This window comes from Uranotaenia lowii, chromosome 1 (assembly GCF_029784155.1).
Source record: "Uranotaenia lowii strain MFRU-FL chromosome 1, ASM2978415v1, whole genome shotgun sequence".
NCBI classification, from domain to species: domain Eukaryota; kingdom Metazoa; phylum Arthropoda; class Insecta; order Diptera; family Culicidae; genus Uranotaenia; species Uranotaenia lowii.
The window spans coordinates 130,918,067-130,945,347 of record NC_073691.1 but is presented as its reverse complement, the minus strand read 5'-3'; the positions used below and the strand labels follow the sequence as shown (position 1 = coordinate 130,945,347).

General features: G+C 36.2%; 2 protein-coding genes across 2 annotated transcripts in view; one reads left to right on the top strand and one right to left on the bottom strand.

Moving 5' to 3' along the window:
- LOC129740026 (intermembrane lipid transfer protein VPS13B) overlaps window positions 1–27,281 on the bottom strand; it is a 60,705-nt gene that overhangs the window by 12,731 nt on the left and 20,693 nt on the right. The window lies entirely within an intron of this gene.
- Window positions 4,872–23,945, top strand: LOC129740028 (alanine--glyoxylate aminotransferase). The gene is made up of 4 exons (XM_055731611.1): window positions 4,872–5,721; window positions 23,077–23,172; window positions 23,235–23,480; window positions 23,550–23,945. The coding sequence occupies exons 1-4, from the start codon at window positions 5,051–5,053 to the stop codon at window positions 23,716–23,718; spliced, it is 1,182 nt and encodes a 393-aa protein (XP_055587586.1). The 5' UTR covers window positions 4,872–5,050; the 3' UTR covers window positions 23,719–23,945.

Sequence of the window (27,281 nt, the reverse complement as noted above, 5' to 3'; positions counted from 1 at the left end):
TTTGACCTCATAAATTCGGTATTAACATAAATTTCCCGGTCCATCAAAATACGTCTGTCACATTGCGTAAAAGACGGTTGCACAGATTGCGATCTATGGAACTGCTCACTACTATAATAGTGAGCATAATAATTATAGTTATTGACTTGTGTCTACTATTCAGACAACACTTTTAAGCTGCCGGAAACGAATTTACTGCATTGTTAAGGGGGTGCATGCAGTTATCCCCAATAAGCATAGACTTTTAACCACAGTTGAGATCAAGGGTTCCACTCCGATACTTGGTTCGAACTTCGTGAGCATTCTAGAGTAGCTCCTCATACTTTTTAACCATTTGGGCCAAAAAAATTCAGAAAAAAACATGATTTTACAAGTCGAAAATCAAGAATTTCCGAGGCGATTGTGCAAAATTATATTAACCATGTCTTTTTGCATCATAAATATCTCAAACACACTAAACTTAAAAATCTGAAAAAATTGGCAAGATAGTCCTTTTCATAACCAATACTACGCTGCTAAAGTTTTGCATATCCGAGGTCTAGGAACACAGCTATCACCGAAATAAAGTGTCCGGATGCTAAATGATCATACACTGCAAATTTTTGCCTCGATTTCCAGCAAAAAAATTGCTGAAAACGTTCAGCAATCAAAATTTTTGCTGGAAACCAGCAATCGGTTTTCGAATTGCTGGATTTTTCAGCATTTGGTTGTGTTCTTGTTATTTTTGCTGAAAAATCAGCAATCGGTTTCCTAAAGAGCCTGTAATGAAAACAAAAGAGACGCAATCTGATCCTTTTAAGAATAAATCATCTAGCAACCCCGCTTTCATTTGAGCGCAGCACTGCTTTGCTTCAAACTTCACATGACTTCAATTTTTGTTGCGTTTACTTTTTTTCGGAAGTGGTTTTTGGTCTAGTCTGCTGTTTTACCAAGCTGTTTTTTGGTATTGTCATCAATTAAAAAAAGTGCAATCATGGAGTGTTTGGCAAAAAAATTGTTCTAACAAAACCTGCCCCGGATTTAAAAATATATTTTTCTTCCGGTTCCCGACTGAGCCAAAAAAAAAAACGGGAGAAATTGCTCGCATTCTGCCATCTTTCGGGGTATTCTGTACTGGAATCCGCAACTTTCATTGGTAAACTTTCCATTTCGACTCCGCTGATCCATCTTGTGCAGTCAATGAAAACTCAAAATTATCATTCCAATCGAGCAAAAGACTTAACCCGAATAGAAAAACATTGTGAAAAAACCATGAATTTCATTTTCACCCAACCATGGATCTTATGGTTGACACTGTGAATATCATGCTACAAAAACCTTGAATGCACTGTCAAATTCATGGTTTTCGACATTGAAATTTATGGTTTTGACTAAATTTACCATGAAAAAAGGAGGTTGTTAAGCAACTTAACAATGAAAAAATCAACTTTTTTCCATACATTTCAGAACACAAAACGATAAAGTTTGATTCTTTCAGCTTCCATTTTTAACAAGAGAATCGTAATATTCATTGTACTTTCATTGTTTTAACGCTGACATAAAAATGATGATTCATGGTTTTTCATGGTGTGATTGTTTTCCTCATCGTGTACAATTCAATTCAATAAAAAACAAAGTTTTATTTTCTTGTTTATATTTATTCATGAATCAGTCTTTACTTACTTTCATAATATGTATTAACTCTTTATAAAAATGTTTCTGTGGGAATTCCACCACAAGTCTAAACTACACTGATCCAATCCGAGTATTTCGCGCACTTTCCGGCTGAAATCCGAATCTGCCTCCAGCAGCATTTTGTACCGACTTATTGGCCGCAATCTCGTAAGTTTTTCCTGAAAAAAAAAAACATCATGAGATTCAAGGAAGTAGAATTGATTAACTGCATGATAAAACTTACCTTCTTTATAGGTATTCCGTATCGAGCTTTTCGGACGAATTTTAATTTTACTTTTCCCACATCAAACACGCCCCATCAAAAATGGAAATATTCGATTTGACAGCAAATGATACACGCTCATTTTAAAATCCCACTAACTGGATTAGATATACAGTGAAATATTATGTTTCAACCATATTATTCACAGTTATTGTCATAATCATGGTAATTTCACCATTATAAACGAATTTTACTTCTAAAAAATATCTTTGTTTTACATCGAAATTCATTGTTAGAATAAATATCATTGTTTAATTATTGTATCACCATGGTCTTGGCTATTCGGGAAGTCAAGGGTGAGTTTTTCTTGGACAGATAAATATCCTCTAAAATATTCTAATCAAAACTATTTTTACAGGTGGCGATTGATCAACACTTTGGCACAAAGCTGCCAGCCCAGAGTCGGTGTTATAGAATATTGAAAAATAATCTGTTTCCAAATAAAAATTTAATTTTGAATTAAAATACAAATTTGAAACTAAATACAGCCGGTTGTGTTGAATGAAATAGCTGGTTTCCAGCAATCTGGATTGCTAATTTTCCAGCAATTTGAATAGCTGGAAACCAGCATTAATTTTGCTGGAAAGACAGCGGGACAAAAACCAGCAAAATTTTGCAGGTTTCCAGCAAAAAAAATTGCTGTGTAGCCTTGTGTTAAAAGACTTACGCCGTCTTAGCCGATTTAGACTTTACAGACTGAATAAATGTATACAACTTAAGATTAACATTTAACACCCAGTACCGAGATTGGAATTCGTTTCATAAAGTAACATATTTGCTACAATTATTTTAAGCTGTTGTAAGTTTTGCATAAAGCTATATAATCAACTTTTTTCGATGGCAGTAATATTTCAAACTGTAAGTTCACGTTCAATTGAAAAAAATGACTTTCAGCGACAAAATAGACCAACTGGAATCTGAAAAATGTGAAGTGTTTAAAAATGCTTATTTTTCAGAGTTTTGACCTAGTCCAATTCACACCGGAAAATTTTTATTTGACTGGGAAATTTTTTTTTCGCATTTTTAGTATTGCAATTGACTCAATGAATACAATTTGAAAATGCAAATGAATAAGCCTCTAACTAAACAAAATGGCTGACAACTGTAGAAATTTGGGGGAAAACAAGTATAAATTCTATTGGCTAATTAAGGTTGCCAGAATTTTTTCAGCACGTATCCGAGCCGGACAATCTGGGCAGTTTTTGTATAAAAACCTAGCAAAATCCGGGCATTCGATTTCAAATTGGCGACCATAAATCCGGGCAATATACGGGCAAATTTTGTTAAACCCCAGAAATTGATCAACAAATATCAAGAAAAAAAAGTGAAATAATTTTTTTTTTCATCAAAAACTCATCGATAGAGTTTGAACCGTATTTTAGGCTTCCAAAAAACCTTTCATGATTATTTTCATAGAACTTGCTCAAAAAATTTCGTTCTGGAGGTGTTTGTTGTTTTTTTTGTTTAATTTGCCCAATGTAGTGAATAAATCCGGGCATTTTTCAATGAAATCCAGGCAACTTCTTAAATTTAGTATTAAATATCCGGGCAAACCCGGATAAAATCGGGCAATCTGGCAACCTTAGGCTAGATCATTAACCATCAGCTGCAGAAAGTAAAAAAAGTGGCAGCATTTTTGAAACCTAGTTAGGAATCCGGCATAGAAGTTGAAAAATCCACTTTTGTTGATTTTTGCAATGAATTCTATTTCCAAAGGTTAAATTTGTGTACCTATTAATGATTTGAATTTTTTTCTAATGATCCCCGGAAAAGATGTTAATGATTCGAAAAATATATTTTCGCATTTTGAGTACAATAATAATTAACACCCTTTTTCCTCACTGATACATTGATTTTTTTCAAAATGATGCATGTTCTTAACATTCTGCAAAGTAGTACCTTAGTTTGTAACATTATTCGATAATGTGCTTTAATTACTTTTTATCGTTTGTACAGTATTTATTTTTACAGTATTAATGTTTTCAGAACGAATTTGAAAAGGATACCTAAAGGTGAAACGAAAATGGCAGTTCCATTTTAGTCCAACGCATAATTCCGTTTACCCTTCCGAACTAGGAAGTACCATTATCAACAAATGCTATACGGGTAAAACCATCGGTTTTCTCTTTTTAGGAATATTAAAAAAAATGAAATTAATTTGCGGCTTTATCAGTGAGGGTTAAAGAGTTGAAATGAAAGACGGATAGAAGATCAGAAGAAAATTCTAAGGCGGTGAAAAGAGCGAAGAGCATTTGAAAGAAGCTTGACCACATACTAAATTCTTTGTCCCGCACCAATTAACTGTTTTGAAGAAGTAGTACCCAATAGAGGAGGCACTACGTTTTTCGATATCGCAAGATTCGAACTCGGAGATTCGAACTTATTAATCTAAATAATGCATGTAAGTAAGCATATACGTAGGCAAAAACTGCGGTGAATCCGCGCACCCTTGGTGAATAACCAACGTACATACAACCATAGCTACCCCTAGCTAAATATTTAGCTCCAATGATGTCCAGACAACAGGTTTACGAAGTTCTTGAGTTAAAACTAAAATAAGTGCAAGATAAATTAAAAGTAAACATTTATTTCTAACTGTTTTGTGTGGAGAACAAAAAGTTATAACCATTTCATGTTGTTGCAAATTTGCTACAATTACTATTTTGACCGAAAACTCGAAACATGTGAAAATAGTATTTTTTCTTTATTTTTCCCTTCTAGTACTCATCATTACGCACTATTGAGAATTATTTCAAGAAAAAATAAAAAATCATGAAATGAAGAGTTAAGATTAAATTTATTAAGTACTTTAACGCTATAGAACGGCATCAGACAAATGCAACACATGCTCTGTGGACTGATTTGTGGTCAAATGCGATTTCATCGAAAGCTCTTACGCCTTTCGCTATTCCAGATTTTCAGCATCACTGGCTGTTATCATTCAGTACCAACCGATGGTTGGAGAGGAAAACTCATAAAACCGGTCTCCCGTTGGCCCACACGCTCATTCATACTTCGTTCGACCTTCAGAGCAGCGCGCGACAAAGTTTACTCAGCTGAAGTTAAGTGCCTAGTCGTCTTGGCGAGTTCGAAAGGGAAAGTTCAAATCTAATCATGGAATATAAAGTTAGCGCGCCGACGGTTCTTCGAGAGCCGCTCGTGGTTCCAGACAAACTGTTGATGGGACCGGGACCATCGAATGCCCCACAAAGGGTGCTGGATGCGATGAGCAAACCCATTTTGGGGCATTTGCATCCGGAAACTTTGAAGATTATGGACGACATAAAGGAAGGTGTTCGGTATCTGTTTCAAACGAACAATACGGCAACGTTCTGTTTGAGTGCTTCCGGACATGGTGGCATGGAGGCAACGTTGAGTAATCTGTTGGAGGATGGTGACGTTGTGCTGGTTGGTCATACTGGGCACTGGGGTGACAGATCTGCAGATATGGCAACTCGTTTGGGGGCCGACGTGAGAACCGTGAAGTCAAAACTCGGTCAATCTTTAAGTTTGGAAGAAATACGCAGCGCGTTGCTGCTTCATAAGCCATCGTTGCTGTTCCTCACGCAAGGAGAATCTTCCACTGGCGTTTTACAAGGGCTGGAAGGTGTGGGAGCTCTGTGTCATGAACATAACTGTCTGCTAGTGGTCGACACCGTGGCGTCCTTGGGAGGAACGCCGTTCTTCATGGATCGCTGGGAAGTTGATGCCGTCTATACAGGGTCACAGAAAGTGCTGGGTGCCCCACCCGGTATAACTCCAATGTCGTTCAGTCACCGAGCAGTGTAAGTAAGCCAGCAGAATAACATCGTACTGACTTCTTTTATCAGGTGATATTGTTATCTCGAGCTGTTTGTTTTCTCAAAGAGATATGGAGAAGATTGTTTCATTTATTGATCTACAATTACCATGACCATGCATTTTGGTAGACAAATTTTGAAGATATTCATTTCATTTGTGCTTGAACCCAATGACCTTTAACATTGAAAGGTCATTAAAGAGTACAGAAAATATTATGATGATTACATACACATTTGATAATTTTGTCAACACTTTTTTGGTTCAATTTAAACGACGATGTTTCAATTAAAAATTACTTTATCGCACACTGAATTTGACTATTGAGCTTTAATTTCTGAATTATGAAATTCGAAATATAATCATCAACGATGAATTTTGGGGGAATTACGGATCTATAAATCAAAACTTAAAGTTTGGATCCATGATTCGAACTTTAACTGATTAATACTGATTGATATTCTGATTTAATTTCCCCCCGCAACTTTGAGAACAGAATCCACTAAATTCTATTCCCCCTATTATTCTAAAATTTTTATTTGATTCTCGTCTTGAATACGTGAGCCTGAGCCTGAGTTCTAAGAGCTTGATATTGGACTTTGAATGTTAATCTAAACTCAGAGTCTGAATTTGCAATCCAACCAAAAAATTCGAATAACTTAATTCAAATTTTAAATTTGAAGTTCAGTAGTTTTTCGATTTTATATTGAAAAATGGCAAATGATTTCTGAATGATTTCCAAAAACAACGTGATCAAAACGAAACAATATTCGTGATCATATCGAGCGTGAATTTAGCGAGAATTGAAAAATCGAACAGTGATAAAATCGAAAAACTACTGTTCTTACACAAATTTTGAAAATTATTCTAAGGCTTGAATTTGCTTTTCAAATTCGCTTTTTTATTGTGATAATATCTTAATGTGATTCGTAGCTCAAACATTTTTAGGATCTGTAATTTTTAAATTTTTAATCAATAAAGAATGCGATTACCAATTGTAGTATCCAAGAGCTGGATCAATCTGATTATAAAAGTTACGTGTATTTTATAGAATGAGGAGTTGGGAATTAGTGTGTAAAATAAAAATTCGAAGGCGAGTGATCGCTCATAGAGAAAATGCGAAATGTTTGCTGCATCTCACTCGCACACTTGAAGAATCATACATCGAATCTGTGCGTGAACTTATCATCAATGGAATGATGATGTGAGAGCGAGATGAATGTCGATGACGTCGTATTCACTTGCAGTGAATGGAAAGGTGTAAATGAAAAGGCATGTTGTTGGAATTGACGATCCTGATGCATTCATTTGATTGCGTCATTCAGTTAACGATTTTTGGGAAGGAAAGTTGGCGTCCTTTCGAATAAAATTAATATTTAAAATAAGGTTACTACAATGGCGCAGACGGTAGTGAAATTTTACTGGGTGTAAACGTTAAGTGAAATCTATGGTGTGGATGCTGCAATTAGGATTAATAAATGCAAGGAATCGGAAAGAAAACGGGAAAAGAAACTTGTCCCAATTGTGTGAAGAGGTGTTGCTTATTGTAGGATGAAGAAAAATTGGTTGATTGTGGCCGGCTTTTGTCTCGACGTGCATATTGTGCAGTGGTTTGATTGGAAATAAGTAAAGGGATGATTTTTAAATTATTGGCAGAAAAAAATTGGTTGGAAGTGCTTTGTGTTAAAATAAAAGAGCGGGTAGCACGTACTCGTTGGTAAGTTTTGGATGGCTTGCAGGTTTAAGTTGAATTTATTCTTAGACAGAAGAGAAGCAAATGTTGGCGACTAACGGTAAGTGAACTTAAAAAAATATTTTGATAATTGCTGGATGAAAATTTAGAAGTTTAAATACAATTTTATGATGTGTCGAAGGAGTATTTCGTTTTTATCTAAAGTACATTTTGAAATGAATATTGAGTGGGTTCAAACGATTTAAAAAAAGGCGAGTTGGCTTCCTGTTCAATTTGATCATTTTGCCCAAAAAGTTGCATAAAACGTTCGTTCTTTTTAATTAAAATAACTCCGTTTCACAAGGATTCAGCAATAAGAACCATGATTGAAATTTTGATTAAATGATAATATGATTAACGAAATCTGTTTTTATATTATTCTGTTATATGTTTGAAGATGATAAAAAAAACTGTGATTGTCGATTATCAACATGTTTCTCCCTTTAGGCAATGTTGTTACACTTCGATTGTGCTTATGACATTCCGCTTCATGTAATTTGAAATTCTGGCACTCCAAAAAGCAAAAAAAAAACAAGAATTTTCAATAATGTCTGATCTTTCAAAGAACAGGTTTTTTTATAAATTTTCCTCGTTGTTCAGGCAAGGCGGACTGTGTTAGTTAAATACCTTAAAAAAACTTATAACGATAAACCTTTTTTTAGGTTTTGAAAGCCTCTGATCTTTATTGATTTTGGATTGGTAAACTGAGGACGATAAGCAAAAAAAAATGATAATGATAAATTTATAATATTGTAGAGGAGAAAATTTTAATTTTTGAAATATATCAAAAAAACGAAAATGAATAGTTTTACGTGGGTAAAAAAAAAAAATCAACAAGAATTTTGCAAAATGATGTGCCTTGGTGATAATCATGTTTATTTTACGGAAGATGAACATTGATGGTAAAAGAACGAAATATCAGATTTTATTAACCTTTCGTTTCATAAAGTTACAAATTTGCAACAATAAATGTATGGAAAAAGTGAATAATAGTATTTAATATTAACTTTTTTTCTTGATGTACACATTATGTCAATCCTTTTAAAACGATGAAATGAAGGGATCAGAAGAAGATTTCGGTTCGTGCTTGAGAAAATAAACGAAGTTTAATATAATCGAAAGGGGAATGAATCAAAAGAATGATTGCGAGAGTTTAAGTCCCTGTTTTGTGCGTAGGCCACAACCCTCATTTGAAATTATGAAAAGTTATTGAGATGATGATCAATAAAAAGAAGACTTGCGAGAGGTCAAGTCCAGTTTGATTTGTGCGAAGGTCACAAACCAAATTTGATATGAATGAAAAAATATATAAAGATGGCAGTGAATAAAAAGAAGACTTGCGAGAGGTCAAGTACAGTTTGATTTGTGCGAAGGTCACAAACCAAATTTGATATTAATAAAAAGTTATTGAGATGATGATCAGTAAAAGAAGACTTGCGAGAGGTCAAGTCCAGTTTGATTTGTGCGAAGGTCACAAACCAAATTTGATATGAATGAAAAAATATATAAAGATGGCAGTGAATAAAAAGAAGACTTGCGAGAGGTCAAGTCCAGTTTGATTTGTGCGAAGGTCACAAACCAAATTTGATATTAATGAAAAGTTATTGAGATGATGATCTATCAAAAGAAGACTTGCGAGAGGTCAAGTCCAGTTTGATTTGTGCGAAGGTCACAAACCAAATTTGATATGAATGAAAAGTTATTGAGATGATGATCAGTCAAAAGAAGACTTGCGAGAGGTCAAGTCCAGTTTGATTTGTGCGAAGGTCACAAATCAAATTTGATATTAATGAAAAGTTATTGAGATGATGATCTATCAAAAGAAGACTTGCGAGAGGTCGAGTCCAGTTTGATTTGTGCGAAGGTCACAAACCAAAATTGATATGAATGAAAAGATATTGAGATGATGATCAGTCAAAAGAAGACTTGCGAGAGGTCAAGTCCAGTTTGATTTGTGCGAAGGTCACAAACCAAATTTGATATTAATAAAAAGTTATTAAGATGATGATCTATCAAAAGAAGACTTGCGAGAGGTCAAGTCCAGTTTGATTTGTGCGAAGGTCACAAATCAAATTTGATATGAATGAAAAGTTATTGAGATGATGATCAGTCAAAAGAAGACTTGCGAGAGGTCAAGTCCATTTTGATTTGTGCGAAGGTCACAAACCAAATTTGATATTAATGAAAAGTTATTGTGATGATGATTAGTCAAAAGCAGACTTGCGAGAGGTCAAGTCCAGTTTGATTTGTGCGAAGGTCACAAACCAAATTTGAAATTAATGAAAAGTAATTGAGATAATGATCTATCAAAAGAAGACTTGCGAGAGGTCAAGTCCAGTTTGATTGTGCGAAGGTCACAAACCAAATTTGATATGAATGAAAAGTTATTAAGATGATGATCTATCAAAAGAAGACTTGCGAGAGGTCAAGTCCAGTTTGATTTGTGCGAAGGTCACAAACCAAATTTGATATTAATGAAAAGTTATTGAGATGATGATCTATCAAAAGCAGACTTGCGAGTCCAGTTTGATTTGTGCGAAGGTCACAAACCAAATTTGATATGAATGAAAAGTTATTAAAATGATTATCAGTCAAAAGAAGACTTGCGAGAGGTCAAGTCAAATTTGATATTAATGAAAAGTTATTGAGATGATGATCTATCAAAAGAAGACTTGCGAGAGGTCAACTCCAGTTTGATTTGTGCGAAGGTCACAAACCAAATTTGATATGAATGAAAAGTTATTAAGATGATTATCAGTCAAAAGAAGACTTGCGAGAGGTCAAGTCCAGTTTGATTTGTGCGAAGGTCACAAACCAAATTTGATATTAATGAAAAGTTATTGAGATGATGATCTATCAAAAGAAGACTTGTGAGAGGTCAAGTCCAGTTTGATTTGTGCGAAGGTCACAAACCAAATTTGATATGAATGAAAAGTTATTAAAATGATTATCAGTCAAAAGAAGACTTGCGAGAGGTCAAGTCCAGTTTGATTTGTGCGAAGGTCACAAATCAAATTTGATATTAATGAAAAGTTATTGAGATGATGATCTATCAAAAGAAGACTTGCGAGAGGTCAAGTCCAGTTTGATTTGTGCGAAGGTCACAAACCAAAATTGATATTAATAAAAAGTTATTGAGATGATGATCAGTCAAAAGAAGACTTGCGAGAGGTCAAGTCCAGTTTGATTTGTGCGAAGGTCACAAACCAAATTTGATATTAATAAAAAGTTATTAAGATGATGATCTATCAAAAGAAGACTTGCGAGAGGTCAAGTCCAGTTTGATTTGTGCGAAGGTCACAAACCAAAATTGATATTAATAAAAAGTTATTGAGATGATGATCAGTCAAAAGAAGACTTGTGAGAGGTCAAGTACAGTTTGATTTGTGCGAAGGTCACAAATCAATATTGATATGAATGAAAAGTTATTGAGATGATGATCTATCAAAAGAAGACTTGCGAGAGGTCAAGTCCAGTTTGATTTGTGCGAAGGTCACAAACCAAATTTGATATGGATTAAAAGTTATTAAGATTACTATCAGTCAAAAGAAGACTTGCGAGAGGTCAAGTCCAGTTTGATTTGTGCGAAGGTCACAAATCAAATTTGATATTAATGAAAAGTTATTGAGATGATGATCAGTCAAAAGAAGACTTGCGAGAGGTCAAGTCCAGTTTGATTTGTGCGAAGGTCACAAACCAAATTTGATATGAATGAAAAAAAAATAAACAGATGGCAGTGAATGAAAAGAAGACATGCGAGAGGTCAAGTCCAGTTTGATTTGTGCGAAGGTCACAAACCAAATTTGATATTAATAAAAAGTTATTAAGATGATGATCTATCAAAAGAAGACTTGCGAGAGGTCAAGTCCTGTTTGATTTGTGCGAAGGTCACAAACCAAATTTGATATGAATGAAAAGTTATTGAGATGATTATCAGTCAAAAGAAGACTTGCGAGAGGTCAAGTCCAGTTTGATGTGTGCGAAGGTCACAAATCAAATTTGATATTAATGAAAAGTTGTTGAGATGATGATCATTCAAAAGAAGACTTGCGAGAGGTCAAGTCCAGTTTGATTTGTGCGAAGGTCACAAACCAAAATTGATATGAATGAAAAGTTATTGAGATGATGATCTATCAAAAGAAGACTTGCGAGAGGTCAAGTCCAGTTTGATTTGTGCGAAGGTCACAAACCAAAATTAATATTAATAAAAAGTTATTGAGATGATGATCAATCAAAAGAAGACTTGCGAGAGGTCAAGTCCAGTTTGATTTGTGCGAAGGTCACAAACCAAATTTGATATTAATGAAAAGTTGTTGAGATGATGATCAGTCAAAAGAAGACTTGCGAGAGGTCAAGTCCAGTTTGATTTGTGCGAAGGTCACAAATCAAATTTGATATTAATGAAAAGTTATTGAGATGATGATCTATCAAAAGAAGACTTGCGAGAGGTCGAGTCCAGTTTGATTTGTGCGAAGGTCACAAACCAAATATGATATTAATGAAAAGTTATTGAGATGATGATCTATCAAAAGAAGATTTGCGAGAGGTCAAGTCCTGATTGATTAGTGCGAAGGTCACAAACCAAATTTGATAAACATGAAAAATTATTGAGATGATGGCCAATCAAAAGAAGACTTGCAAAAGGTCAAGTTCAGTTTGATTTGTGCGAAGGTCACAAACCAAATTTGATATTAATAAAAAGTTATTGAGATGATGATCAGTAAAAGAAGACTTGCGAGAGGTCAAGTCCAGTTTGATTTGTGCGAAGGTCACAAACCAAATTTGATATGAATGAAAAGTTATTAAGATTACTATCAGTCAAAAGAAGACTTGCGAGAGGTCAAGTCCAGTTTGATTTGTGCGAAGGTCACAAACAAAATTTGGAATTAATGAAAAGTTGTTGAGATGATGATCAATCAAAAGAAGACTTGCGAAAGGTCAAGTCCAGTATGTTTGGTGCGAAGGTCACAAATCGAATTTGATATGAATGAAAAGTTATCGAGATGATGATCAATCAAAAGAAGACTTGCGAGAGGCAATGTCCAGTTTGTTTTGTGCGAACGTCACAAACCAAATTTGAAATAAGTAAGAAATATTTTTATATAAATACTTGTGAATAAAATGAAGACCTGCGAAAGATCAAGTAAAGTTTGATTTGTGCGAAGGTCACAAACCAAATTTGATATACATGAAAAGTTATTGAGATGATGAATAACCAAAAGAAGACTTGCGGAAGATCAAGATCAGTTTGATTAATGCAAGAGTCACAAACCAAATTTTATTAAAATGGAATGTTTTGAGACGATGACCAATCAAATTTTATATGTATTTATTAACCGTATTTTATTTTGAAATCACGTTGCGCGAAATCCAACCTTTATCAATTAAAGACGACTTGAAGAATGAGGTCACCATAAGATTTTGAGACAGGTCACATATCAATAAGATGGTTCAAAAATATAATCTGTTGCACTTAAGTTAGAAAACTGAATGGGAATAGGGGTTGTTAAACTTAAACATTCATTTACAGTCGAATGTCTATTTAGTAAAGACAAAAAAAAGTTAAATGCAACAGCACGAATACAATTAGAAAATTAAAGACAACTTACTATGAGTTTTGTTTATAATATGAATCCAAAAAAATTAATTATATTTAAAATTAAAGCGAAATATCGGCATCCTTAAAAAAATGGAATCAAGCATATGAAACGAAAAGCTGAGCTTTGATCATGGTCCCCAACAGCAGTAAAACATTTTTTGTTCTAACTTAAGCGACTTTTTATTTGAAATGTTTGTATTGTTAAGGTTTCCTGAAATATCAGTAGTATTTGATACTTTTTATTTCATCATTTTGTCAGAGTAGAGACAGAAGCGAATGTAGTATCCAAGAGCTGGATCAATCTGATTATAAAAGTTACGTGTATTTTATAGAATGAGGAGTTGGGAATTAGTGTGTAAAATAAAAATTCGAAGGCGAGTGATCGCTCATAGAGAAAATGCGAAATGTTTGCTGCATCTCACTCGCACACTTGAAGAATCATACATCGAATCTGTGCGTGAACTTATCATCAATGGAATGATGATGTGAGAGCGAGATGAATGTCGATGACGTCGTATTCACTTGCAGTGAATGGAAAGGTGTAAATGAAAAGGCATGTTGTTGGAATTGACGATCCTGATGCATTCATTTGATTGCGTCATTCAGTTAACGATTTTTGGGAAGGAAAGTTGGCGTCCTTTCGAATAAAATTAATATTTAAAATAAGGTTACTACACCAATAAAAGCGCAAAATGTTAAATACAGTGAGCGAAATAAGAATAGCACCCCTATGTGTTTTACTTGTTAAAATATCAATGCTTGAAAAATACGAAAATTTTCTTCCACAGTTTGTTCTGAATTGCTTAACGGATAAATCAAGCATAAGTTTACTTTTTTTGGACGAAGCAATTGGCGTTGAGGACCAAAAAAATGTGAAAAAAGGGTGCAAAATAAGAATAGCACCACTTGAGTTTTTCAACAAAAACAAGATTATTTTTTTAAAATTTACTGTGTAAAAGTGAATAATAATGTTTCTACGAATTATTTGAATAGATAACTGCATTTTAGGAGTTTTCCAGAATTCCAAAGGTTTTCAAAGGTTTTAAAAGGGGGTTTTAAGAGATGCTCCTCTAGCGTTAGGGAATTTGATATTTGAGCTGTAATTCTTTATCAAACTACTTACTTTCTTCATGAAAATGACGTGAAATGATGAAACAAACATTCGAGATTAATTTTGAATCAGAAAAAAATAGGTTGGAAATCAAAAACTTTGATTTTGTTCAGTAAACCACATTTTTCCAGTTTCAAGTCGTAGATGGCAGCACTATCTTGCAGTTAAAACCAAATTTAGTCTCAATATTTATTTTCCAGGTTTATTTAGGCCCATATTCATCATTTTGAGGTATTTTCCCATCACAGTTTTGTGGAAGTTCAAGCTGCAGAAAGCTTTTCCGGATTTGCAAAAGAATCGCCAGCACAAAAATTTACAACCGAAAAAATTCCTGCTCATCTCAACTTCCGATTCAATTGCAAATAATACCAAGAATACTGCTAGCCATCTGGTCCATCAAGTTCCATCGCAAAGTATAACTTTATTGTGATAATCGGTCCAAAAAATTCACTTTTAGTGACCTTGATGCAATTCTATTTTTTTTTGGATTTAGTGATCTTAAAATTTCCAAAGCGTTCACACGGTACATGTATTTATTACTTGACCAAAATAATCCAGCACTCCCTAATTAATCCCGGATATTCGAAAATGGGCATGAATTTGGTTAAATGGCAAGATAGTGCTGCCATCTATGACTTAAACTAGAGAAATAGTGTTTGACTATTAAAAAATATTAATATTTTTGAATTCCAACCTGCTTTTTGGATTCAAACTCAGCCTCAAAGCTATATTTCATCATTTTGCATCATACTTATGAATGTTAATGAAGAAATCAAGCAGTTTGATAAAGTTTTGAGGCTCATACATCAAATTCCTTAACGCTAGAGGAGCATCTCTTAAAACTCCCTTTAAATACCTTTGTAATTCTGGAAAACTCCTAAAATGCAGTTATCTATTCAAATAATTCGTAGAAGCATTATTATTTACATTTACACAGTAAATTTTGAAAAATAATTTTGTTTTTGTTGAAAAACTCAAGTGGTGCTATTCTTATTTCGCACCCTTTTTTCACATTTTTGGTCCTCAACGTCAATTGCTACATCCAAAAAAGTAAACTTATGCTTGATTTATCCGTTAAGCAATTCAGAACAAACTGTGGAAGAAAATTTTCGTATTTTTCAAGTATTCATATATTAACAAGCAAAACACATAGTGGTGCTATTCTTATTTCGCTCACTGTAGAATCACACAAACATTTGGTATCTCATTAGAGGGATCCGTGCAAACTGTGCTTGCCAACAATGACCATCAGGAAAAAAAATACTTAGTTTTATATCAAAATTAGAGCTTTAAAAAAATTGTAAAACAATTGTGTAAAAAATATAGTTTTAGAGACACAAAAGCCACAACAAAAAAAAAATGGTATCTCGTTCTACCTGTTTAGCATTTTATCAATGAACCATGTAACATGGTGGCCACTCGTTTTATTTTTTTCTATTTTCTCGCATTTTTCCCCGCATAATCTTATGAATTCCCAGCTCTCAAAGGTTAAAAAATGAATTTATTTGTGTAAAACAATTTTTTTGAACATATGAGAGATAAGTTCATCGCGCTTTTGACGCATTTAAAAAAATTTAAATTTGTAAACGTCAAAAATAAGTAAATTAACAAAAAAAAAAATCTCAATATATTTTGGAACTCGAACACTTCAGAGCACTAAAATGTATGTGCTGAGCTAAAAAATCTCGATTTTTCGAGAAATTATCGACTTTTACCCACATTTTCCCCATTGAATTCAGATCCCAATTTTATTTCGCTTTTGAGAAAAAAAAATAATAAGAAGAAATTTCAGAATTCAATTGGTTTAATCAGGGTAAAAGTGATCAGTACAGAATTTTCCCGGTTTTGATTTGAAATTACCGGTTTTCCCCGTCCCGTTTTACTTTCCCGGTTCGCTATCCACCCTGTTTAAGAAATATCAAAGATTCCATTTGTTTAAATCTTCTAATTCCTTTAAAATTTTCGTATTATGAAAATTAACAAAATTAAAACTTATATCACTTTTTTCAGAATTCGAAATATGTAACTCGCGGTCTTCTAGAAAGTTTATCATATCAATTTTTTTGTAATATTAAGTAGGGGAGAAAGGGGAATCATGGGCCACTTTTTTTCTTTGCATCAAAACTTCTTTATTATAAAAGATAAAAAGAAAAAAAAATAATGGAAAGATTTTCTACAGTTTTGAGGAATGATTAGGCAATTTTTTTTTTAACTACATTAATTTCCCGAGTTCTGACTGTTTAAAGTATTTTTTTTTTTGGATTTTGAAAAACTGTGGGGAAAAGTGGGCCACCAAATCCAAATTGACTAGATAACGTGCAAAGTTATGAGTTGACCCAAAACTGAAATTTCATAATTCATGTAGTTATTTTAAAGTCATTTTAGATGAGGAAATAGAAAAGAGAGTTGCGTATGATCGAATAGTTCCTAAAACTTAGCTCGCGAACCTTTAGGAAAAATTCCATATATAGGATTTACACTGCCGGCCAAAAGTTTGGGATCACCCACTAAAAAACATGCAAATTTTGATCGTTCATATCTCAGCCGTCTTAGCACATATTGAAAATCTTCTGATCTCATTTGAAAGATAATGAGCAATAGCTATCTCGGAGGTATTTTGCCCAAATATAATGTTTTAGTTTTGAACTTAAAACTTAACCTAAAGTTATAACATTTTCAAAAAATCGCACTCAATATTCAAAGCCGATCATCTCGGGATAGGGTGGACCAAATCTCAAAATTTGAGTGGCATTCGAATTCCTGTTCTTTACTTCTCAAAACACAATCAAAAAATTTTGTGAAAAAATTCAAAAACGTATTTTTAATTAATAAAATAGACGCTTGAGTTGTCGACCAAAAGTTTGGGATCACCTCTTTATATGGTGAGTTTGGGATCATTCTTATAAAAACATGCAAATTTATTTTATTCATATCTTTCTCATCTAACATCGTATTGCAGATCTGAAGGGTTCATTTGGAAGGTTAGGAATTGTTGTTTTTTAATAAATTCATTCAAAAATTATATTTTAAGGTGAGAACTATTAAAAAAATCTGGGAACTTTCAAAAAAACAATAAATTTCAGGTGATTTTTTTATGGTTATCACTTCAAAATATAATTTTTGAATGAATTTATTAAAAAATAACAATTCCTTAGCTTCCAAATGAACCCTTCAGCTCTGCAATACGATGTTAGATGAGAAAGATATGAATAAAATAAATTTGCATGTTTTTATAAGAATGATCCCAAACTCACTATATAAAGAGGTGATCCCAAACTTTTGGTCGACAACTCAAGCGTCTATTTTATTAATTAAAAATACGTTTTTGAATTTTTTCACAAAATTTTTTGATTGTGTTTTGAGAAGTAAAGAACAGGAATTCGAATGCCACTCAAATTTTGAGATTTGGTCCACCCTATCCCGAGATGATCGGCTTTGAATATTGAGTGCGATTTTTTGAAAATGTTATAACTTTAGGTTTAGTTTTAAGTTCAAAACTAAAACTTTATATTTGGGCAAAATAACTCCGAGGTAGATATTGCCCATTATCTTTCAAATGAGATCAGAAGATTTTCAATATGTCCTAAGACGGCTGAGATATGAACGATCAAAATTTGCATGTTTTTTAGTGGGTGATCCCAAACTTTTGGCCGGCAGTGTATGTTCGTCTCTATCGCATAAGAAAGCGAAAAACAAATAAATTGGAATAAATTGCACGAAAGCTTGTATTCAACAAAATTGCATACTATATTATTGCACAAATCCTATAAATCAAGTAATTTTTTATCGAAAAATTCAATCAAATCAAGAATACAAAAGGTGAAGTAACTCTCATCTTCCAAAATTTGTTTTTTTGTCTTGTAATCTTTCGGATTTTGGATTTTTTGTTCGGAATTTACATAAATTACTTCAAACTTTATTTATTCCCTCCTTCGGGTTTTTTGAAAATTTCGAAGGTGGGGGAGACAAAATAAGAAATTGATGGCGATGGCAAAAGACAACTTTACATACGTATTTTAAGTTCTGAATATGTATAAAAACACCAAAATATTGGTGGCCCAAGATTCCCCACAAAATGTGGCCCACGATTCCCCACAAGCAATGATTTGCAAATTGGTTGCGTTTGTATGATTTGTCTTTATTTGTGTAAAACATCAACGGATCACATGTTGATCCTAATGATAACTTAATAAAATAATGAGTTAAAAACTAGTTAAATCTACAAAGTTCTCGAAACCATAAAAACTTTTCTTCGGAAAGTAGTCCTTGAAGCGTCAAAGTCGAAGTACTCGGCGAAGCGATTGAAAGTTCTCAAAATTCCAATTAGAGCGCTGTTGGCTCCGTAGTTATTCAGCCGGATGGGAACACAGAGCTGTAGATTTTGGTTCCTTAATCCTCGGGGTCGCACACTGAGAAGAATAGCCTCCAGCAGCATGGGAGCGTCAATCCTCGACGCAAGGAGATCCGCTACGACTAGAGCACGTGCAGCGTTACGACGAATTTGAAGCGTGTCTAAATCAATTAGGCGGCAACGGTTTTCGTAACTGGGTAAACGAAACGGATCTAACCAGTTCAAGTGTCGCAGGGCATACCGTATGAAACGCCGCTGGATAGCCTCTATTCGTTCAGCTCCGTTCTGGTAAAATGGACACCAACTGCGAAATATGCTGCAATACAAACTTTTTAGGCAGTACACATCTTTAAACTCCTTTGTTACGCGAAATAAGAAGGCAAGACTTCTAGACGCTTTATCGACGATGTAATTCGTATGAGTCTTAAACTCCAGCCGATGGTCTAGGATAACGCCCAGATCGTTGATGTGGTCCACCCGGGCAATGGTTTCGTTCCCAAGAGTGTACTCTGCGTGAAGAGGGTTCCGCTTGCGAGAAAAAGAAATGACCGCACATTTGCTGTGGTTCAGAGGCAAGCAATTGGTGTCACACCAGTGCAGTGAGCGAAGATGTTGAACTGCCTTTGCAAGAGATCGATATCGTCTTGGCCATTGATGGTGTGGAAAAGTTTGAGGTCGTCGGCATACGCAAGTTTTGGGCCGTCCAAAAGAGTGAGAACATCGTTAAAATAGATGACAAAAATGATCGGTCCCAAGTGGCTTCCCTGGGGCACACCTGAACAAGCGGAGAATTGTCTTGAAAAGTAATTTCCAGTTTGCACTGATAACTTTCGTCCCGTTAAATAGCTTCGAAACCAGTCCAGTAGCGATCCACAGAATCCTAAGCGTTCGAGTTTAGCAATAGCAACATCGTGATTTACTTTATCGAAAGCAGCAGACAGATCAGTATAGATGGAGTCAGTTTGTGACTTCATGGTGAAGCAATCTTGCACGAACGATGTAAAAGTCAACAAATTTGTTGTCGTGGATCGTTTCGGCAGAAATCCGTGCTAATCGTTGGAAAGGTATTGTTTTGAGGACGAGAAAATCGGATCCAGAACAACCAATTCGAACAGTTTGGCTATGGAACAAAGAGCTGATATTCCGCGGTAGTTGTTCACATCTCTCTTATTTCCCTTTTTGTGAACAGGGAACATGTAAGCTTCTTTCCAGAGCGAGGGAAAGGTTGCGAAGTCCAGCGAAGCTCGAAAAATATGTCTGATGCGAGTCAGCAAATGTTGCATGAAACGTTTCAAGAAGATAGCTGGTATCCCGTCCGGACCCGTAGATGATGAATTTTTAAGCTTTGATGTCGCCTTTAAAATGGCTGCGTCATCGAAGGCAATACCGTTTAAGGAAGAGTCTAGAGTTGTGATATTTCCTACAGCCATATCCAGTTGCTCTGAGGAAATGGACCCAGTTGTGAAAACGCTAGAAAATTTCTCAGCAAAGAGGTTGCATATTTCAAGATCGGTGTTTGCTGTGTGGCCGTTCAAAAACATTTGAGACGGAAGCCCAGATTCTTTCCGCTGATTTTTAACGTACTTCCAGAAAGTTCTCGGATTGGTCTTAAAATTACGCTGTAGTCGGTGGAGATAGTTCTGGTAGCAACGCCTACTGCTTTTTTTGTACGCCGTGTTCAGCTTGCGGTATTCTTACTTTGTACAGAGGGATTTGTGCTTGCTGAAGTTTCGAAGAGCACGGTTTTTTGTCGCAGTTGATTAGTGAACCAGGGAGCTCGTGGGTTGGAGAGTAAGCTACGTTTCGGAACATGGCGGTCAATTATATAGTTCAGTTTATTGATGTTTCATCAAAAATTCCTTTTCAACGTAAAAGAACATGACAAAACTAAGATCATAAGTGTATGGGCATATTTTTGTTATCCCACGGATGCAATTTTGCGGGTGCTTGTTTAATTATGTAAGTAGGTACATTTTTCTAGGCTAGTTAAATAAAAGAAGCAGATGATGCGTACATTAGTCAACAACGTATAGAAAAACATGCTTACGCAAAGCGATGACGATGACAGTTGGTTTGGGATTTTTATCTTAACACACAGCTGAGATATTTACAGTGGCCCGCGTTTCCCCATGACCCACGTTACCCCACTATCCCCTATATTATTGGGAAATGAGTTCGTAGCCTTTTTTCCTTTAACTTTGGTTTAAACAAAAATCAATAAATACCTCACTAAGTTAATCAATTGTATATTCGCAAATGCTGTTTACAGAGAGAGTAAGCGATGCTTGTAGAAGGTGGACGTAGTTTCTTTTTTATAGCGATTTTTTTTCTTGAAGAAATTTATAAAAAACTAAAATCTAAGTTTTTTAAACAAAATTTTTAACCTTTCTGGATATCGAATATTGACAACCTTTTCGAACCGAATTTTCAAGCTCCGGCTGTAGACATCGCAATGAGAATCGAGCTGCATCATTTATATCGCACGTACTACTGTTTTTTCTTCTGTATTTTACAAAATAAACTTCTGGTAGAATACAAAGCTCAAGGAAACTAACTCATCCTGATAATTTACATTTTCGCTCCTCCCATATGTCTTCAAAAGACCTTGGCAAGAGCAAATGTCGATCGAAAAGCACTCAGCATTAGCGGTGTGTAAACTCGCTTCGGAAAGAATCATTCGACTGATTTCTTCCGAGTTTAACTTGTTGTGTGCAGATTGATTTTATCTTCGTTCCAATCATTACGTGATTGCACATAAAACGAAGAGAACAGTTCTGCATTGATGTTTTCTATGCCTCGCAGGAATAAAATCACACCAACGAAACAACAGAACGAAGCTTACCGTACACGAATGCACACGAGCGATCGCTGCCCGACGACCGAGTAAACATTCCTCGCACCCTTCTCTCGCTCGTTTCCCGTTCCCTTGACCCTTGTATCTAGTATCTATCACTTTTAGCCACGCCCCCATGCGTTGTCCGATTGATGTGTTCGGCTGCCGAACGAAAACGATTTGAATTTTGAATTGTACGTTCGCTTCGCTGATGTTTCCCCTGATCAGTGTTACCACATCCAAATCTGTACCGCTCATCGAAAAAATCTTTTTCATCTGTACCGAAAACTCAAAAATCTGTACCAAAATCTGTACCGAAGAAAACAAAGTTCTGCATTCAATGTGTTGATATGTGAAGATTTTGTTTCCGTATTTTTAATCTTAAAAAAGATATATACTTTATTGCACTTAGTACAGTTTTTTAGTTTTAAACTTTTTGGGAAACTCGTTTGATCATTTTTATTCTCTCTTTAAAAAACTGTCATTAAAAATATTTCTCATAACAAACACTTCCTAATGTTCATTATGATTATACTATATATAGTTTTATTGAAACGATTTTTGAGCGTCATATTTATTACGACATTTTTCGATCCGCCGTTTAATCTTAGTTAACTTTTCGTTCTAAGGATAGCGTCAATTGTGTCAACACTCAGACGCTCAACCACTGCTGACGAGTGGAGAATTGTAATCAAATATTAAATTATTTGTAGCAAATTTGGAAATCTAATGGTTCCATCGTGTACTTCCCAGTAAGAAACTTCTATCGTCAGAATAATAACTTTCGACTTATTTTCTTTAAAGTTTTCAATAAACTTGATGGAAACAAATGTAGAAACTTTTTTCAGTTTTTAAAAGTCAAAAATCTGTACAAATCTGTACCAAATTTTGAAAATCTGTCATCTGTACGTACAGATTCTGTACCAAAAATGAGCTCAAAAATCTGTACCTGTCTAGATAAATCTGTACATGTGGCAATCATGCCCCTGATTGCTGTTTTCTCCTGCCGAGTTTACCCGAAGCTTACTTCCTGATGCTTTCAGAGTTGAACTATATAGATAGCATCATTGCAATTTGAGTTTAACGAAATAAAATCGTTCTGCAAAGAAGGGCAAAGTGCGAGTATGTTGACTCGCGATTTTAACATCTCTGCTCAGCATCACAAACAGGCCATAACAACTGTGAAAACTGGATCCCCAGTGAAGACAGCGCCTATAAAATACGAAATTCCAAAAACCACACTGTTTCGCTTCTGGAATCAGACCAGTTGGTTTCACTTAAAACAAAAAAAAAACGATTTCTAATACATAACTTACAAAAGTATGTACTTTTACAGAGTTTTTTCCGTAAAATATACCTGTGTACGCAGTGTCCGTTTTACCCGAGCATTTTTGAAAAGTGTAATTTGCAAGCATGTTTGCTATAAAAACAGTCTTGATGAAGAAAATTTACTAATTCCAATGGTTGATGCGATAGCAAACAACCGCAGCACGAAATCTGTGATGAAAAAAGCAATATCTGATTTTCTAACGCGGTTCTAGCTAGAAGTTCTAGAAGCTTTTCAGACCCCGGGAACTTTTATCAACGATGCAGTTGGCAGACAGTCATTGAAAAACTACAAATACATTGTGCTTTAAATTTCCATAGGAGATCCTGTCTGAATGCCCTGGCTGGATAAATGTTACCATTTACAAAATTTTCATATCTTCATTGTAGGGAGCGTTACAAGCGCCGTAACAGCAAAGTGAAGGTATACTACTATGATATGGGATTGGTGGGCGATTACTGGGGATGCTTCGGACGGCCAAGAATGTAAGTTTTATGCATTTCGTATAACGAACTCCCATTGAACAGATATTTCTCACACAATTCAGATACCACCACACGATTTCCGCAACTCTGCTGTACGGGCTTCGGGAAGCTGTTGCGATGGCCTGTGAAGAAGGTCTACCCTCAATGATTGCCCGCCATCAGGAATGTGCCCGTCGGCTGTATCGCGGTCTTGAAGCAGCCGGGTTTGAGCTGTTTGCGGATCCGAAAGACCGCATTCCCACGGTAACCACAATCAAGGTACCTTCCGGGATCGACTGGCTGAAGGTTGCCCAGCATGCAATGAAAACGTGTGTAATCTTTACACATCGATACCAATTGACCTTATTTTTAAGTATTTTTATTTATTGAATTCACAGGTATCTGGTGGAGATCAGTGGCGGACTTGGACCCACTGCCGGACAAGTGTTCCGCATAGGATTGATGGGACAAAACGCTACGACGGAACGCGTTGATCGCGTACTGCAGGTTTTCTCCGATTCCATAAAGGCTGTGAAACCGGATTTACAGATGAAGGGTAAAATGTAATCATGCGCTACCCAATCGATGTTGATTCTAGACAATTGAGCTTTTTAAACAGATTTTAGCATTTTGAAATAAGTGTAGGTATATCACACACAAGAAGGTATATCGTCTTAGAAGAAAAAACGAAACCATAACGAAGTGTTCGGATTCAAAATAAAATTTAGAGTTTTAGTTTAGGCAACTGCTGATGAAATATGATTATTTAAATTAAAAATGCACAAAAAAAGCAATTCAAGCTTATCATTCTTGAACATTGAGAAACATTGGGGGTTTATCTTTTGGTCGCATAAGAGTTTTAGAGAGGCTTACAAAATATCGAATCGAATTAGCGAAATTTCTATTGGTTGGAACAGGTGCTAAACCATGCCAATGTGACCAACTAGATTTTCATTCGGAACGCCCACATCATCGTAAGAAATAAACTGGGGCCGAAATCATACGGTGCCGAACGATCAAAATAATCGTGATAATCTTTGTGTAATGATTGTCATTGCTATAGCGATTTTCACGTTGTCAACGTTATCTTTGCGAGTCTTGGCCCAAGACTCTTGGGCATGAATTTGTCGTATCGGAGGAATCGACGAAGATGAAAAACAGCAACACCATAGCAAAGTACTGGACGACCATCGGGTCGTCGGAACGGGTGCGATGCACGGTAGTCAAGCCAGGAGTACCTAGAAGGGTGTTCAGTCGCTAAAAGGCCGTCAGATCAGTTGCATGGAGGGTCGTCGAGTCGAAGCAATTGCCAGTGCCATGCGTAATCGTCAAGTTAGGAGAAACTTAACCCTCATCCGTCCCTGATTGTTATACCCGTCATAGTCCCTGGAGTTTTCATTTAACACTCCTCGCTTAAAACGTTATAGCTTTGCGCTACTACGATCAATTAAAAAAAAAATACATCAATAGAAACATTTTAATGTTTGTAAAAATGTTCCGAACATTTAATACAATTCCAAAAAAGGTTAACACCCTGACTTCAAATCGCGATGATAAACAAAATACGACGGCCAAAGCGCGATCCTGGAGGCTATACACGACGATGCTGACGAAGTTTGACTGCGTGGTAATGGACGACGAAACCTACGTCAAAGTATCTTCCGGGACAGGAGTTTTATACGGCAAAAGGAAGGGGAAAGGTAGCAGATATTTTCAAGCACATGAAACTGTCAAAGTTCGCGAAGAAATATCTGGTTTGGCAAGCCATCTGTACCTGTGGCTTGAAAAGCAGCATTTTCATAGCTTCCGGGACTGTCAACCAGGAAATTTACGTGAAAGAGTGTTTGAATAAACGTCAACTGCCTTTCCTGGAGAAACACGGTTGTTCCGTACTGTTTTGGCCGGATTTGGCATCTTGCCATTACGGTAAAAAGGCCATGGAGTGGTACGCCGCCAACAACGGGGAGGTGGTTCCCAAGGACAAGAACCCTCCCAACACGCCACAGCTCCGCCCAAAATACTGGGCTACTGTCAAGCGGAACCTAAAGTAGACAAAAAGAACTGCTAAGGACGAGCAGCAGTTCAAGGCAAACTGGCTTTCTGCGGCGAAGAAGGTGGACAAGGTGGCTGTACAAAATCTGATGGCAGGGGTTAAGCGTTAGGCCCGGCAATTCGGATTTGGAAAAGCGGAAGCCTATAACTGAATATTTTTCCTGAATTTTATAGTAATTACTTGAAAAAGAAATTAAATTAGATTTAGTTGACGGCGAGGGAAACGTGAGTGACCCAGCGGGTGATCCTTCTCCGGCAGATTACGAATCAGAATTTTAAGATAGGTGGCTGAAATAAAAAAACAGTATGTTCGATTGAAGAATTCCGGATTTAAAATGCAAGAGTGCCTCAAAGTTGCGTTGATATCAAGGGGTCTTCTGGAGGTGTTCAATCCACTGACAACGGCTCGAGCGCCATTTCTTCAATTAGCTGCGAAGAAATTTATAACCGTTTTGGACATCGTGCACAGTAATGTGTGCCGTCTTATGACGACGTCGTCTGGTGGATGCAGATATTACAAGACGATGATTAACGATAACAGCCGTTATACCGTCGTGTATTTTGAAAGGAAAAATCCGAAGTTGCTGGTAAAATTTGTGAATACGTGAAGTTTAGTGAAACTCTGCAACTGTATATTCTGCTGTGAACTCTGCAGTGTATATTCAGAACCAGCTGTCAACTTTGGCCATTAGATCGACACCGTACGAGTTGTGGTTTGGCGAGAAACCCGATTTGCAGCAACTGAAAATTTTTGGTTGCAGTGCCTATGTCTGGATTCCACAACAGAAGCGTAAAAAGTTCAAAAGAAAGTCCGTCAAAATGATTTTCGATGAGTACACGACAGACAGCAAAGCCTATCGACTACTGAACACGACTACTGGCCAAATAGTGATCAGTCGTGATGTTCGGTTTATGGAGCTGGACGAGGAAGACGACAAAGTGAAGGATGGTGAACTGCCTGCTGACGAAGATAAGAGCGTTGCCGTACGGTTGTTCGACTGCGGAAAGAAGGTGAAATTTGCGAATTTTGCAGTTTCAACCAAGAAGACAACGATGATCCTGTTGTGCCAACACAGGAGGAGCAACCTGCAGCATCTCGAGTTGCACAGGAACCATTGCGACAGTCAAGAAGAACAAACTTCGGAGTACTACCAGAACGATTCGGCGAAGTGATTGGTTTGGCCGTGAATAAGTGTGACGAGCCGAAAACATACCAAGAAGCAACTAGTAGCCCTGATGGTGAAAAATGGAAAGTGGCCATGGACGAAGAGGAGGAAGAGATACATATGAGGCAACCCCCAGGATACTCAAATGGCGATCCAGAAACGGTGTGCTGTCTGAAGCGGAGCCTGTACGGACTCAAACAAACAGCGCGGTCGTGGAATCAGCGAATCAATGACGTCCTAAAGGAAATGGGACTTCATCCATCATCAGCTGATCCGAGCCTTTATTTGCGGGCTGCGGAAGGAAAATTCATTAACATCTTAATTTTCGTGGATGATATCGTCATGGCCTGTAACACGGAGCTGGAATATAAACGTCTGGTCAACGCATAGGACAAAAGATTTAAGATTGTGGATCTGGGAGACTTGAAATATTTCCTGGGTATTCACGTACGGCGAACCCGTGAACGTTTCGTCCTAAATCAACATGGCGAACTGCAAACCATTTCGAGTACTGATGACTACAGGTTTTGTACAACAAAAGGAGGAGAATGGTGAGCTTTATTGGCCGATGGACAGCGTTTCCAAAGTTTGGTCGGAGCTTTGTTGTACATCGCTGTTAGAACGCGTCCAGACATAGCGATCTCCACTTTTATTCTCTGATACTACTGATCACGAGCTACATCTGGGCGGAGGTAGCAATCTTCATCTCGACTCGAGTGCTTCGTAGATGCAGACTGGGCTGGTGAAATTGACAACCGGAAGTCAAACACTGGCTTTATTTTCAAGTTTGGTGGCGGACTTGTGACTGGGCAAGCAGGAAGCAGACTTGCGTGTCTCTCTCTAGCACTGCCAATTGTGGTCAACGAAGACAATCAGAATTGCATTGCACTTGCAGCGGCGAACAGGACTTCA

Coding starts and splice junctions, on each gene's coding strand:
- LOC129740028 (XM_055731611.1), top strand. CDS start 5,051: ATGGAATATAAAGTTAGCGCGCCGACGGTTCTTCGAGAGCCGCTCGTG. Junction 5,722..23,076: donor TCGTTCAGTCACCGAGCAGT/GTAAGTAAGCCA, acceptor TCTTCATTGTAG/GGAGCGTTACAAGCGCCGTA. Junction 23,481..23,549: donor GCCCAGCATGCAATGAAAAC/GTGTGTAATCTT, acceptor TTGAATTCACAG/GTATCTGGTGGAGATCAGTG.